The sequence below is a fragment of the Pristis pectinata genome, chromosome 6 (assembly GCF_009764475.1).
Source record: "Pristis pectinata isolate sPriPec2 chromosome 6, sPriPec2.1.pri, whole genome shotgun sequence".
Classification (NCBI taxonomy): domain Eukaryota; kingdom Metazoa; phylum Chordata; class Chondrichthyes; order Rhinopristiformes; family Pristidae; genus Pristis; species Pristis pectinata.
Genome location: NC_067410.1, coordinates 50,509,945 through 50,525,429, shown reverse-complemented (window position 1 = coordinate 50,525,429; position 15,485 = coordinate 50,509,945). Strand labels below are relative to the sequence as shown.

At 44.6% G+C, this 15,485-nt stretch overlaps 1 protein-coding gene across 1 annotated transcript in view; it reads left to right on the top strand.

Annotated features, from left to right (window-relative positions):
- Positions 1 to 1,675, top strand: part of LOC127572046 (testis-expressed protein 264 homolog) — a 352,734-nt gene extending 351,059 nt beyond the window's left edge. Inside the window, exon 4 of the mRNA XM_052018884.1 lies at positions 1,161 to 1,675. Coding sequence (XP_051874844.1) covers positions 1,161 to 1,450 — 290 coding nt within the window. The 3' untranslated portion in view covers positions 1,451 to 1,675. The remainder of the gene's footprint in view (positions 1 to 1,160) is intronic.
- Positions 1,676 to 15,485: the final 13,810 nt, after the last annotated feature.

The following is a 15,485-nucleotide window of genomic DNA, read 5'->3' as shown; positions in this document are numbered from 1 at the left end:
GCAGGTCAGTAGTTTAATTGTCCGCTGTGAATTGCCCCAAGTGTGTAGGTGAGTGGTAGAATCTCGGGGGGGGGGGGGGGTGGGTGGGGGGGGAAGGGAGATGTGGAGAAAAGAAAATATAGGATTAATGTTAATGGGTGTTTTATGGTCAGTGCACACAAAGTGGGCCGAATGGCCTGTTTCTGCGCTGTATGACTCTATGGTCTATGAGATGCTGCCTGACCTGCTGAGTCTTCCCCACATTTTCTGTTTTTATATCTGATTTCCAATATCTGCAGAATTTTGCTTCTGGGCCCTGTAGACAGCCTTGAGCCTTGACCACAACACTTCTTCCTTTGAAAGCCAGCTATTAGTACAATTCCCGTGCTGAACCTGGAAAGGATGTCGGGACTTGTAGGCTAGTGACTGCAGTGGGCTCCATGCTGTTTGTGTTGAACTTTGCAACTTTTAATTGTGAACCTCTCTGTGCTGGCTTCGGCCTTCAACTGTGGAGGCAGTACCTTCTGACCAAGCGCCTTAGGAAATCCTGTCAGCTCTACCTTCAGCCCCGGCTGTGTGTGAGATGGCCATCTCTTCCACTGTGTTCTCCCCAACCCCCTACACACACTTCTCTCAACCCCCACCAGGTAATTACCTAGTTAGTCTGTTAGTCACACAGAGATACAGCATGGGACAGGCCCTTCGGTCCATCGAGATCATGCCAACCATCACCCACCCATTACACTAATCCTACACCAATACTGTTTTATTCTCCCACATTTTCATTGACTCACCCCAGATTCTACCACTCACATACGTACTTGGTTCAATGCATAGTGACAATTTAACCCACCAACCTGCACATCTTTGGGATGTGGAAGGAAACTGGAGCATCCAGGGGAAATCCCACATGGTCACAAGGAGAACATGCAATCTCTACACAGACAGCATCGGAGATCAGGATTGAACTTGGGTCTCTGGAAGTGTAAGGTAGCAGCTCTACCAGCTGCGCCACTGTTAGGATCTGGTGCAGGGCAGGCCTCAGACACCAGGAAGTAGATGGAGTTCATTACCTGGTGATTTCTAACCTGGGGAAAGTGGCTGTAAACTGCACATCGTTGACATTAATGTGTTTTTGATATTTATCTTGCTCAAGCTTTTCTCTTTTATACCATGTGCAGATTCGTTCAGCGACAGCAGCTCAGTAACTTATGAGGCTTACACGGAGAGTAGGGAAACCTCTCTGACGTTGCCTGTCACCCCTGGCGCATCCAAGGGGGAGATGGAGGACAGTGACCGGAGTGAATCAGTGGCGAGCAGCTCATCCTTCGAGGAAGTTGAGCTGGAAATGCGAGGTAATGGGGAACAGCCCAACATCTCTCTCCTTGCCTATCCAGAAGGCAAAAAGGAACCCGGACAACTGACAAACACAAAAAGACATCTGGATATCAGGAGAATAGAGGAGGAATAAAAATGGAATTAAGAATACATGTTGATTCAATTAGCTCCATGTAGACAACTTTGCCTGGCACCAGACCCATGAAGGCTTGCTGCAACATTGGAGAAAAGGCTTGAAATTATGATTGGCATCAGAGGAAAGATGGAAATGTATCAGAGTGTATGCAATATGTATTTCTGAGCTTGAGTATTATTATCATTTCTCTAAATAAATCCAAATAATTTGGTTTTCGCATTTACGAAAGTTTTAGTTTTCTGTAAATTCACCCGCACTTCACCAAGTGTGCAGTTCCAACTCTTGTCCAACACACAAAATACTGGGGGAACTCCGCGGGTCAGGCAGCATCTGTGGAGGAAAATGGACAATCTACATTTCGGGTTGAGACCATCAGGACTGATCGATAGAGGGGAGATGGCCTGTATAAAGAGATGAGGGGAAGTGGTGGGGCAAGAGCTGGCAGGTGATAGGTGGATCCAGATAAAGGGTCTTGACCCATAATATAGACTGTCCATTTCCTTCCACAGATGCTGCCTGACCCACTGAGTTCCTCCAGCATTTTGTATGTTGCTACAGATTCCAGCATCTGCAGTCTCCTGTGTCTCCAATTCTTGGCTATTGTTTATTTGAATTTAGAGTTTCCCAACCTTTTTACACATCCATATGAGACATGGTCACATTCTGCTAGCCCTGCTTCGATTGACAGACACTTTGGGAAAGGCCAGTTTGGATAACCGGAGGTTGAGGCTTGAAAAAGGCCAATTTGGATACTGTGGGAATAGTGTAGGAAAAGGCATGTTTCTCTTTGAATGACATGAATTTCAACATACTAATCATTAGAAATGATGTGTACCTTTGATAGTTAACCCTCTGGGATATTAATTTAGCATTTATCACAAGATTGTGGTGTGATTTAAAACAAATACCTCTTCAGGCCAAATTATACAAATGTATAAATATTACCAGACACACAGAGACACCCTGAGACATCCAGGCAATGCCACATGGTGACAGTACCTTGCGTAAAAACAACATGTGGTCTCCATCTGATCTCCAGGCAAAAAATTCCAACTAAATTTGGTGGGAAAATCTGTGCATTTCTTGTCCAATCACCATACCATCCCATGCAACCCGCCTCATCTACAGGCAATCAAAACTACTCAAAAAAATCAGCCGGGCCTTGATCATCCTTTGCTCTACAAGTTGCAGTAATCCAGATGCCTATAAGAATGGTTTCCTCACTCTCTGGAAGGAATTAAATTTTTTAAAAATTTTATTTACAGCGTGGTAACAGGGCCTTCCGGCCCAATGAGTACGCACCGCCCATTTTAAACCCCAAATTAACCAACCCGTATGTCTTTGGAATGTGGGAGGAAACCGGAGCACCCAGCGGAAACCCATGCAGACACAGGAGAACATACAAACTCCTTACAGACAGCGACGGGAATCGAACCCCAATCACTGGCGCTGTAATAGCGTTGTGCTAACCGCTACGCTACCGTGCTGCCCCGTCTTGTAGTCACTGGACAAGCAGTCTGCACCAGAGTTCCATTATTCTCTCAGGGCAATGAAACAGCTCCAGATATCAAACTACTGTCAGCTTTATGTAACATATATGCAGGAACTATGAATCTCTCTAACTGATTTAATTGAGAGAATCTCAGCTTTCACTCAATGTATTCCCTCCATCAAGTTAGAAATTTTGAGGACTTCTAAATTTATGCCTCTCCAATGCATAATGTCCCAATTATTTTAGCCCGTCTTGATCAGTAGACCTCTTCTTCTCACTTTTCAAACATTAAAATCAGGAATATTAGGAGATAAGAAGCCACAGCTATGAGCGAGGGGTTATAGTGGGACAGATACCAAATGGAAGTAGTCCAAGCACATGGCTGAGCCAAACTGCTAAGTCATACAAGTGGGTTTTAAAAAGGGTCTTAAACAAAGAGAGAGTGATGGAAAGGCAGATCATTAATGGGGCATGCTCAAAGTATGGGGCTTAGGTGGTCATATGTGGTGGGAAGAATGATAAGAGGCCAAGAGGAACCGAGAGGAGAGTTGGAGGAGATTACAGAGTTGGGGAGAGCGAGGCCATGGACAGGTTTGAAAACAAGGATGAGAATTTAAATGCTGCTTAAACAGGGAAGGGTGGTGAGCAAAGGAGTGATGTGGGAACTGGACTTGGTTGGGATTAAGACAGGGGCAGAAGGAGTGTGGGTGATGGATAATGGAACAAGGAAGACCAGCAGGAGGGCACTGGGGTGATCTACCTTAGAGACACTAAATGCACAGGTGAGGATTCAATCAGCAGGTGTTGGTGATGCACGGAGATAGAGTCATAGAGTCATACATCATGGAAACAGGCCCTTTGGCCCAACTGGTCCATGCTGACCAAGATTCCCATCTAAGCTGGTGTCATTTGCCTGTATTTGTCCTATATCCATCCAAACCTTTCCATGTACCTGTCCAAGTACCTTTTAAATGCTGTTAATGTACCTGCCTCAACCATTTCCTCTGGCAACTCATTCCATATACTGACCACCTCTGGATGAAAAAGTTGCCCCTCAGGTTCCTATTAAATCTCTCCCCTATCACCTTAAACCTATGCCCTCTAGTTCTTGATTCCCCAACCCTGGGAAAATGACTGTGCACATTTACCATATCTATGCCCCTCAAGATGTTGTTACATCTTTCAACCTGGAAACACATCTCATTCCAAAGATAGTAATCACCAAACAGGAAAATAATGCATTGGGGGACAGATCACTCTGAATGCCAGCCGAAAGATATACATCCAACACTGCAGCAGCCACTCAGTACTGTTACAGTTTTAGCCTAGGTCATCTGCTCAAGTGTTTATCTTGAGGCCATGACAAGGGAAACACGGGATCAGGAAACCCGGCGTTCATCTGCTGGAGGCAAGATCAGAGTGGAACCTGAAGCCACAACTTCTGTCACAATCTAATGCCATTCCTTTGGGACTATCAGGTACCTGGGTATGATATTTCAAAGTCGGGATGAAGGGTCTTGACCCGAAACGTCAACTGTCCATTTCCCTCTGCAGATGCTGCCTGACCCACTGAGTTCCTTCAGCAGTTTCTTTTTGGCTCCAGATTCCAGCATCTGCAGGCTCTTATTTCTCCATTATATTTCCTGTATAGTCTAGGCACATGGGTTTGTTCAATAGGGTCCTGTCTGATTTTGTGAATCCAGACCGCATTGTTCTCCGATCCACTTTTCCCCTGAATGTGAAATAGAGAGAAGGCAAAAAAAACAATTTTACTTAAGGACTGCAATAAGATGTGACAAGATACAGGAGTATGAGGGGAGATTCAAGAGGGAGATGGGCATGTAAGGGAGAAAAGTTGCAGGGAATGGGGTTGATGGGGTTGCTCTGAGAGCTGGCATAGACTTGATGGGCTGAATGGTCTCATGTTGAAAAAAATTGAGAATGTGTGGGTGGCATGGTGGCGCAGCTTGTAGAGCTGCTGCCTCAAGGCTCCAGTGACCTGGGTTTAATCCTGACCTCCAGAGCTGTGTCGTTTGCATGTTCTCCTTGTGACCACATGGATTTCCCCCGGGTGCTCCAGTTTCCTCCCACATCCCAAAGACGTGCAGGTTGGTAGCTTAGTAGGTCACTGTGAATTGCCTCTCAACAAAAGGTGAGTGATAAAAACTTGGGGGGGTAGTTGATGACAATGTGGAGAGAATAAAAATGGGATTAATAAGTTGTTGATGGTCAGCACAGATTCAGTAGGCCCAAGGATCTGTTTCCATGCTGAATGACTTAGAGTCACAGAGTCATACAGCATGGAAAGAGGCTCTTTGGCCCAACTCGTCCATGCTGACCAAGATGCTCACCTAAGTTAGTCCCATTTATTTGCTTTTGAGCCATATCCCTCTAAACCCTTCTGATCCATGTACTTATCCAAATGTATTTTAATGTTATTATTGTACCTACCTCAACCACTTTCTCTGGCAGCTCATTCTATATAATCCACCCCCACTGTGTGTGAAAAATTTGCCCCTCAAGTTCATATTAAATGTTTCCCCTCTCACCTTAAACTTATGCATTCTAGTTCTTGATTTCCTAATCCTGGAAAAAAGACTGTGTGCATTCACCCTCTTTATGCCCATTATGATTTTATACACTTTATGACTCTATTCTCGAATAACTCGAAAGAATCTGTTACTGCAGTATCCTGACTGGTGTATCCGCTGGGTGTAGCTCTGTACAAGTTTGCAATATTTGGCCTTGGGATCTATAATATATTAACATCTTAGTATAAAGTGAGTAACCTCTAGGTTTCCAATACCTCCTGCAATGTTTTTTTTGTGTCACATGTCCCTCATCAGAGTGCTAACAGTCCTGTCATAGAGCAGCATGTCCACCAGTTCACTGCAGGCAAAATCACGCAACTGCTGCTGATGTATAATTATAAATATAATAAAACCCACAAGAGGTCAAGGACTGAAAGGCTAGCTCCACAGTACATTTTAATTTTAATTGTCCATTGTCTGCGATTTCTAGCAGTGAAGAAGTGAAAAAATGCCTCATTAAAAGTCCCAGTTTTTGAACAGAGCAATCCATGTTTTTTACACAGTAAAAGGTTTTAGAATTGCCAAGAGTGATATTAACTGCTCATATTATTGTTTGAGCTATAAAGAAATTTCCTACCAATTTGCTACAGATAGTGAGTATTTTGTGAGGGAAAATGGCTAGAATTATGAATAATTGGGAGATAACTGCATTGTTATTGGCAGACACATTGGATCAATGTTGGAATGTGTTACCTGTTGGTATTCATAGTGACCCGGTGAAGGGTTGAATCTAAGCATTACTCTTCTGTTTGGCGATTGCTGTCTTCTGGATGAGTGAGTTTCCAGGCTGATTACTCACACATTCTGCGAGGGGAAATTCACAAGCATTCGAACAAACAACACACAAGATCTACAGCAAGTGGGGCAACATGAAGAAAGGAGAAACACGGCCATTCAGCACCAACCTCAACATTAAGGTACTATTATCATTCTCCTGGCATTTCCCAGGGAGGATGTGGAAGGGTTGGGAGAGGCAAATCACTTGTGCTTCTGATCATTCCAAGGGAATAACAAAAGGAACACCGGATGGGAGAAAACAAAGCAGCCATACCAAGTGAGACCACTCAAATCCTCCCCAAGCCCACACAACCCCAGCACCTCAGCCTAAGCACAAAGAGATGGGGAGAAGAAGGAGAAGGACAAAGTAAAAGCGATCAGGGTCAAACTATTCTTCCTCAGGGCTGACATTATAACCTTCCCTGTCTTGTCCTTGGTCTAGGGGCTGGTGTGATCTAACAGATACTTGTTTACACTCCTGAGATGTAAGTCTCATTAGAAAAGCCATCATTAATTACAGCAAAGTGGTGCAGCTAATAGCGCCGCTGCCTCACAGCACCAGAGACCCGGGTTCAATCCTGACCTCAGATGCTGTCTGTGTGAAGCTTAGAAGTTCTCCCTGTGGGTTTCCTCCCACATCCCAAAGGCATGCGGGTCGTAGGTTAATTGGCCGCAGTAGATTGCCCCTAGTGTGTAGGTGAGTGATAGAATCTGGGGGGAGTTGATGGGAATGAGGAATGAATAAAAAATGGGAGTAACATAGGATTTGTGTCAATGGGTGGTTGATGGTTGGCATGGACTCGGTGGGCCGAAGGCCCTGTTTCTGTGCTGTATGACTCTGTGACCTTACCCTTCCAGGCAGATATTCTAAGCCACTGGTGTGTGAAGGAGCTGTTGTAGTCATAGAGACTAATTGTGCAGGTTTCAGTTTCCATGGAGGCACAGGAGGAGACCATGCAAAGCCCTGTGAACCAAAAATCTGCAAATGCTGGAAGTCTGAAATTAAAATGGAAAATGTTGGAAACACTCAGCAGGTCAGCCAGCATCTATGGAGAGAGAAACAGAGTTAACTGAAGATTGAAGATTTTTCGTCGGAACTGAGAAAGAAATAAAATAAGTTAGTTTTAAGTTGTAGTGAAGATTGGGGAGGGATGGAAAAGAGGAATATCTGTGATAGGGTGAGGTCAGGGTTGCTGTGGGAATAAACCATTGATGAAATCATCCAGTCATAGATAGATAGAGTTATACAGAACGGAAACAGGCCCTTTGACCCAACTGGTCCATGCTGAACAAGATGCCCCATCTATTCTAGTCCCGTTTGCCAGCATTTGACCCTTAACCCTTTCCAATCCAGGTACCTGTCCAACTGTCTTTTAAAAGTTGTTATTATACCTGCCTCAACCACTTCCTCTGGCAGCTCGTTCCACATACCCACCACCCTTTGTGTAAAAAATTTGCCCCTCAAGTTCTTATTAAATCGTTCCCCTCTCACCTTAAACCTATTCCCTCTAGTTCTTGATTCTTCAACCCTGAGAAAAAGATTCACCCTATCTATCCCCCTTATGATTTTATACACCTCTATAAGATCACCCCTCAGTCTCCTGCGCTCCAAGCAATAAAGTCCTAACCTGTCCAACCCTTCCCTGTAACTCAGTCCCTCAAGTCCTGGCAACATCCTGGTGAAACTTTTCTATAGCCTTTCCAGGTTTAATAACATCTTTCCCATACCAAGGTGACCAAAGCTGAACAGAATACTCCAGCTGTGCCTCACCAGCATCCTGTATAACTGCACCAGTTGATAGGCTAATGAAGGAGGTTAGAAAGAGTGAACTGCAGGGTGTGGGACACGTCCAAATGTATGGAGAGAGAGCAGAACTCTCAATATCACAGGTGGGTGATTTACAGCAGAAATGGCCCGTTCTGATACAGATAGAGAAAGTGAGTTACCAGATGTTCTGGAACTGAGTCCTGCAGGCTGTGATGTGCCCAGACGCATGATGGGAAAGAGGCGCTGGCTGTCTACTCTATCTACTCCTCTTAATATTTTGTACACCTCTATCATGTCTCCCCTCATCCTCCTTCTTTCCAAAGAGTAAAGTCCTCGCTCCCTTAGTCTCTCCACATAATCCATACTCTCTAAACCAGGCAGCATCCTGGTAAATCTCCTCTGCACCCTTTCCAATGCTTCCACATCCTTCCTATGATGAAGCGACCAGAACTGGACACAGTACTCCAAGCGTGGTCTAACCAGAGTTTTGTAAAGCTGCATCATTACCTCGCGTCTCTTAAACTCAATCCCACAACTTATGAAAGCTACCATCCCATAAGCTTTCTTAACTACCCAATCCACCTGTGAGGCAACTTTCAGTGATCTGTGGATATGAATCCCCATATCTCTCTGCTCCTCCACACTACCCAGAATCCTGCCATTAACCTTGTACTCCGCCTTGGAGTTTGTCCTTCCAAAGTGTACCACCTCACACTTCTCTGGATTGAACTCCATCTGCCACTTCTCAGCCCAGCTCGGCATCCTATCAATATCCCTCTGCAAGCTTCAACAGTTCTCCACACTATCCACAACACCACCGATCTTTGTGTCGTCTGCAAACTTGCTAACCCACCCTTCTACCCCCTCATCCAGGTCATTAATAAATATCACAAAAAGTAGAGGTCCCAGAACCAATCCTTGTGGGACACCACTAGTCACAGCCCTCTAATCTGAATGCAATCCCTACACCACAACCCTCTGCTTTCTACAGGCAAGCCAATTCTGAATCCATGCGGCCAAGCCTCCCTGGATCCCATGCCCTCTGACCTTCTGAAGAAGCCTACCATATGGAACCTTGTCAAATGCCTTACAAATCCATGTAGACCACATCCACTGCACTACCCTCACCAATCTTCCTGGTCACCTCCTCAAAGAATCCTATCAGGCTTGTGAGACATGATCTTCCCTTCACAAAGCCATGCTGGCTGTCCCTAATCAGTCCATGATTCTCTAAATACTCATAGATCCTATCTCTTAGAATCCTTTCCAACAGCTTGCTCACCACAGACGTAAGGCTCACTGGTCTGTAATTCCCTGGACTATCCCTACTACCTTTTTTGAATAAGGGGACAACATTTGCCATCCTCCAAAACTCTGGCACCATTCCCATGGACAACAAGGACTCAAAGATTCTAGCCAACGGTTCAGCAATCTCCTCCCTCACCTCGTGGAGCAGCCTGGGGAATATTCCGTCAGACCCTGGGGACTTATCTGTTCTAATATTTTCTAACAGCTCCAACACATCCTCTTTCTTGATATCTACATGCTCTAGAACATTACCCTTACCAACACTGTCCTCAGCATCATCAAGACCCCTCTCATTGGTAAATACTGAAGAGAAGTATTCATTGAGAATCTCACCCGCTTCCACAGCTTCCAGCAACACCTTCCCACCTTTGTCTTTAATCGGACCTCCCTTCACTCTAGCCATCCTTCTGCTCTTCACGTACGTGAAAAAAGCCTTGGGATTCTCCTTAACCCTACTCACCAAAGGCTTTTCATGTCCCCTTCTCACTCTCCTCAGCCCCTTCTTAAGTTCCTTCCTTGCTACCCTATATTCCTCATGAGCCCTATCTGATCCTTGCTGCTTACACCTTATGTATGCTGCCTTCTTCCTCCTAACTAGTTGTTCCACCTCTCTTGTCACCCAGGGTTCCTTCACCCTGCCATTCTTTCTCTGCCTCACCGGGACAAATTTATCCCTAACATCCTGCAAGAGATCCCTGAACATCGACCACATCTCCATAGTACATTTCCCTTCAAAAATATCATCCCAATTTACACTCTCAAGTTCTAGCCTTATAGCCTTATAATTTGCCCTTCCCCAATTAAATATCTTCCCGTCCTCTTTGCTCCTATCCTTGTCCATGACAATACTAAAGGTTAGGGAGCAGTGGTCACTGTCCCCCAAATGCTCACCGAGAAATCTGTCACCTGACCCTGTTCATTACCTAATACTAGATCTAATATGGCATTCCCTCTAGTTGGCCTATCAACATACTGTGACAGGAATCTGTCCTGGACACACTTAACAAACTCTGCCCCGTCTAAACCTTTGGCACTAAGCAGGTGCCAATCAATATTTGGGAAGTTGAAGTTCCCCACGATAACAACCCTGTTATTCTTGCACCTTTCTAAAATCTGCCTCCCAATCTGCTCCTCAGTATCCTTGCTGCTACTGGGGGGCCTATAGAATACTCCCAGTAGAGTAACTGCTCCTTTCTTGTTCCTAACTTCCACCTATACTGAATCTAGAGAGGGTCCTTCTGCATTATCCACCCTTTCTGCAGCTGTAATAGTATCCCCGACCAGTATCGTCACCCCTCCTCCTCTTCTCCCCCCCCATCCCTTTTAAAACACTGAAATCCAGGAATATTAAATATCCATCCCTGCCCTACTTTTGTACAAGGACACCCAGATCCCTTTGAACATCAATACCACCCAACCTCTCACCATTTAATAAATGTTCTGCCTTTCTATTATGTTCATCAAAGTGACCTCACATTTTTCCACATATTATTCCATTTGCCATATACACACCCATTGACTGAGAATGTCCATATCCCCAAAGCCTCTCTACATCCTCTTCCATATTCACTATCCCACTTGGTTTAGTATCATCAGCAAACTTGGAAAATGACATTTGGCCAGATCGTTGACTTAGATTGTGAACAGCTGGGACCCAAACAATAATCCCTGAGATACCCCACTGGTCACAGTCTACCATACTGAGAAGAAGCCATTAATTCCCACCTTTTGCTTTCTGTCCAATAATTATTTCTCAATCAGGTCAGTAGCCCCCATTTCCATGTGCTCTAACCTTGTATGGAACCTTTCCTAAAGTCTTCCAAAAAATCAGACACACCACATCCACTGGTTTCCCCTTAGTTATTCAACTTGCCATATCCTCAAAGAGCTCCCGTAGAAGAGTGCAACATAGTTTCCGCTTCAAATATCTGCTGATTCTGCTCAATCCTTTTATTATTTTCAAGATGAACTACATCACCTTTAAACCTAATATAAAGTTCTAACTTATTAATGGTCACTCTTTCCTAAAGGCCATTTGACAACAAGATTATCAATTAACCCCTTCTCTTTAGAAACATAGAAACATAGAAAACCTACAGCACAATTCAGGCCCTTCGGCCCACAAAGCTGTGCCGAACATGTCCCTACCTTAGAGACCCATAGCCCTCTATTTTTCTCAGCTCCATGTACCTATCCAAAAGTCTCTTAAAAGACCCTATCGTATCCACCTCCCCCACCATTGCCGGCAGCCCATTCCACACACTCACCACTCTCTGAGTAAATAACTTACCCCTGACATCTCCTCTGTACCTACTCCCCAGCACCTTAAACCTGTGTCCTCGTGTGTCAATCATTCCAGCCCTGGGAAAAAGCCTCTGACTATCCACACAATCAATGCCTCTTATCATCTTATACACCTCTATCAGGTCACCTCTCATCCTCCGTCGCTTCAAGGAGAAAAGGCCGAGTTCACTCAACCTGTTTTCATAAGGCATGCTCCCCAATCCAGGCAGCATCCTTGTAAATCTCCTCTGCACCCTTTCTATGGCTTCCACATCCTTCCTGTAGTGAAGTGACCAGAACTGAGCACAGTATTCCAAGTGGGGTCTGACCAGGGTCCTATATAGCTGCAGCATTACCTCTCAGCTCCTAAATTTAATTCCACGGTTGATGAAGGACAATACACCGTATGCCTTCTTAACCACAGAGTCAACCTGTGCAGCTGCTTTGAGCATCCTATGGACTCAGACCCCAAGATCCCTCTGATCCTCCACACGGCCTGGAGTCCTACCATTAATACTATACTCTGCCATCATATTTGACCTACCAAAATGAACCACTTCACACCTATCTGGGTTGAACTCCATCTACCACTTCTCAGCCCAGTTTTGCATACTATGTCCCGCTGTAACCTCTGACAGCCCTCCACACTATCCACAACATCTCCAACCTTTGTGACATCCGCAAACTTACTAACACATCCTTCCACATCCTCATCCAGGTCGTTTATAAAAATCACAAAGAGTAAGGGTCTCAGAACAGATCCCTGAGGTACACCACTGGTCACCAACCTCCATGCAGAATACGACCCTTCAACAACCACTCTTTGCCTTCTGTGGGCCAGCCAGTTCTGGATCCACATTGCAATGGCCCCTTAGATCCCATGTCTCTTTACTTTCTCAATAAGCCTTGCATGGGGTACCTTATCAAATGCCTTGCTGAAATCCATATACACTACATCTACTGCTCTCCCTTCATCAATGTGTTTAGTCACATCCTCAAAAAATTCAATCAGGCTCGTAAGGCAGGACCTGCCCTTGACAAAGCCATGCTGACTATTCCTAATCATATTATACCTCTCCAAATGTTCATAAATCCTGCCTTCAGGATCTTCTCCATCAGCTTACCAACCACTGAAGTAAGACTCACTGGTCTATAATTCCCTGGGCTATCTCTACACCCTTTCTTGAATAAGAGGACAACATCCGCAACCCTCCAATCCTCTGGAACCTCTCCCATCTCCATTGATGATGCAAAGATCATCACCTGAGGCTCCGCAATCTCCTCCCTCGCCTCCCACAGTAGCCTGGGGTACATCTCATCTGGTCCTGGCGACTTATGCAACTTGATGCTCTCCAAAAGCTCCAGCACCTCCTCTTTCTTAATATCCACATGCTTAAGCTTTTCAGTCTGCTGCAAGTCATCACTACAATCACTAAGGTCCTTTTTTATAGTGAATACTGAAGTAAAGTATTCATTAAGTACCTCTGCTATTTCCTCCGGATCCATACACACTTTCCCACTGTTACACTTGATAGGTCCAATTCTTTCATGTCTTATCCTCTTACTCTTCACCTACTTGTAGAATGCCTTGGGGTCTTCCTTAATCCTGCCCGCCAAGGCCTTCTCATGGCCCCTTTTGGCTCTCCTAATTTCCTTCTTAAGCTCCTTCCTGTTAGCCTTACACTCTTCCAGATCTCTAACATTACCTAGCTCTCTGTACCTTTTGTAAGCTTTTCTTTTTCTTTTGACTAGATTTATTATAGCCTTTGTCTACCACGGTTCCTGTATCCTGTCGTAATTTCCCTGTCTCATTGGAACATGCCTTTGCAGAACTCCACACAAATATCCCCTGAATATTTGCCACATTTCTTCCGTACTTTTCCCTGAGAACATCTGTTCCCAATTTAAGCTTCCAATTTCCTGCCTGAGAGCCTCATAATTCCCTTTACTCCAACTAAACGCCTTTCTAGTCCGTCTGTTCCTATCTCTCTCCAGTGCTATCGCAAAGGAGATAGAATTATGATCACTATCTCCAAAATGCTCTCCCACTGAGAGATCTGACACCTGACCAGGTTCATTTACCAATACCAAATCAAGCACAGCCTCTCCTCTTGTAGGCCTATCTGCATATTGTGTCAAGAATCCTTCCTGAACACACTTAACAAACTCCACCCCATCTAAACCCCTCAATGTATGGAGATGCCAATTGATATTTGGGAAATTAAAATCTCCCATCACAACAACCTTGTTATTATCACACCTTTCTAGGATCTGCTTCCCTATCTGCTCCTCGATATCCCTGTTACTATTGGGCAGCCTATAAAAAGAAACACCCAATAAAGTTATTGACCTCTTCCTGTTTCTAACCTCCACCCACAGAAATTCCGTAGACAGTCCCTCCATGACGTCCACCTTTTCTGTAGCTGTGACACTATCTCTGATCAACAGTGCCACTCCCCCACCTCTTTTGCCTCCCTCCCTGTCCTTTCTGAAACATCTAAAACCCAGCACTTGAAGTAACCATTCCAGTCCCTGAGCCATCCAAGTCTCTGCAATGGCCAGCAAGTAGATATTGGTAGAACCAGGTGAGGTAAGTCACCAGTGGGCACAGGTGGCTCCCCTTTGGCATCAGGTTCCGACCAATACCGCAGTATGCTTTACACAATTGTATGATGTGATTAATATGATTTTACAATATGTATCATTGTATTCAGTGAAGTCCTATTGTAAGAGTAATATGGATTTATGGTAAGACTCTTGGCAGTGTGGAGAATCAGAGGGATCTTGGGGTCTGAGTCCATAGGATGCTCAAAGCAGCTGCACATGTTGACTCTGTGGTTAAGAAAGCATACAGTGTATTGTCCTTCAATCGTGGAATCGAATTTAGGAGCCGAGAGGTAACGTTGCAGCTATATAGGACCATGGGCAGAACCCACTTGGAGTACTGTGCTCAGTTCTGGTCACCTCACTACAGGAAGGATGTGGAAGCCATAGAAAGGGTGCAGAGGAGATTTACAAGGATGTTACCTGGATTGCGGAGCATGCCTTATGAAAACAGGTTGAGGGAACTCGGCCTTTTCTCCTTGGAGCGACAGAAGATGAGAGGTGACCTGATAAGATGATAAGAGGCATTGATCGTGTGGATAGTCAGAGGCTTTTCCCCAAGGCTGAAATGATTGCCACACGAGGACACAGGTTTAAGGTGCTGGGGAGTAGGTACAGAGGAGATGTCAGGGCTAAGTTTTTTACTCAGAGAGTGGTGAGTGTGTGGAATGGGCTGCCGGCAATGGTGGTGGAGGCGGATACGATAGGGTCTTTTAAGAGACTTTTGGATAGGTACATGGAGCTGAGAAAAATAGAGAGCTATGGGTAAGCCTAGTAATTTCTCAGGTATGGATATGTTTGGCACAACTTTGTGGGCTGAAGGGCCTGTATTGTGCTGTAGGTTTTCTATGTTTCTATGATTTGCAACATGTTCATTGTTTTAGTATGGTGATTTCAGAACATCATTACAATATGGTCAGTGAACAGTTGCAATATGATCAGTATAAGGCACCCTCTACAGGTGGGCAGGGCCCTGATTTGAAGGGTCTAGCAATTATCTCTCTCTCTAACCAAACAAACTGAAGAATTGCTAGTGAGGAACACGGAGTATAAGAAATTCAAATTCTGAAGAGTTAACAATATAAAATAATGTCACTATATAAAATAGACAGAGAATAAGAAAAGGATGATTAAAGGAGAGAGAGTTAGAAGAGACCAAAGAAAATGTAAAAAGCCATTTTACTTTTTAATTTAAAATCACTCTATGAT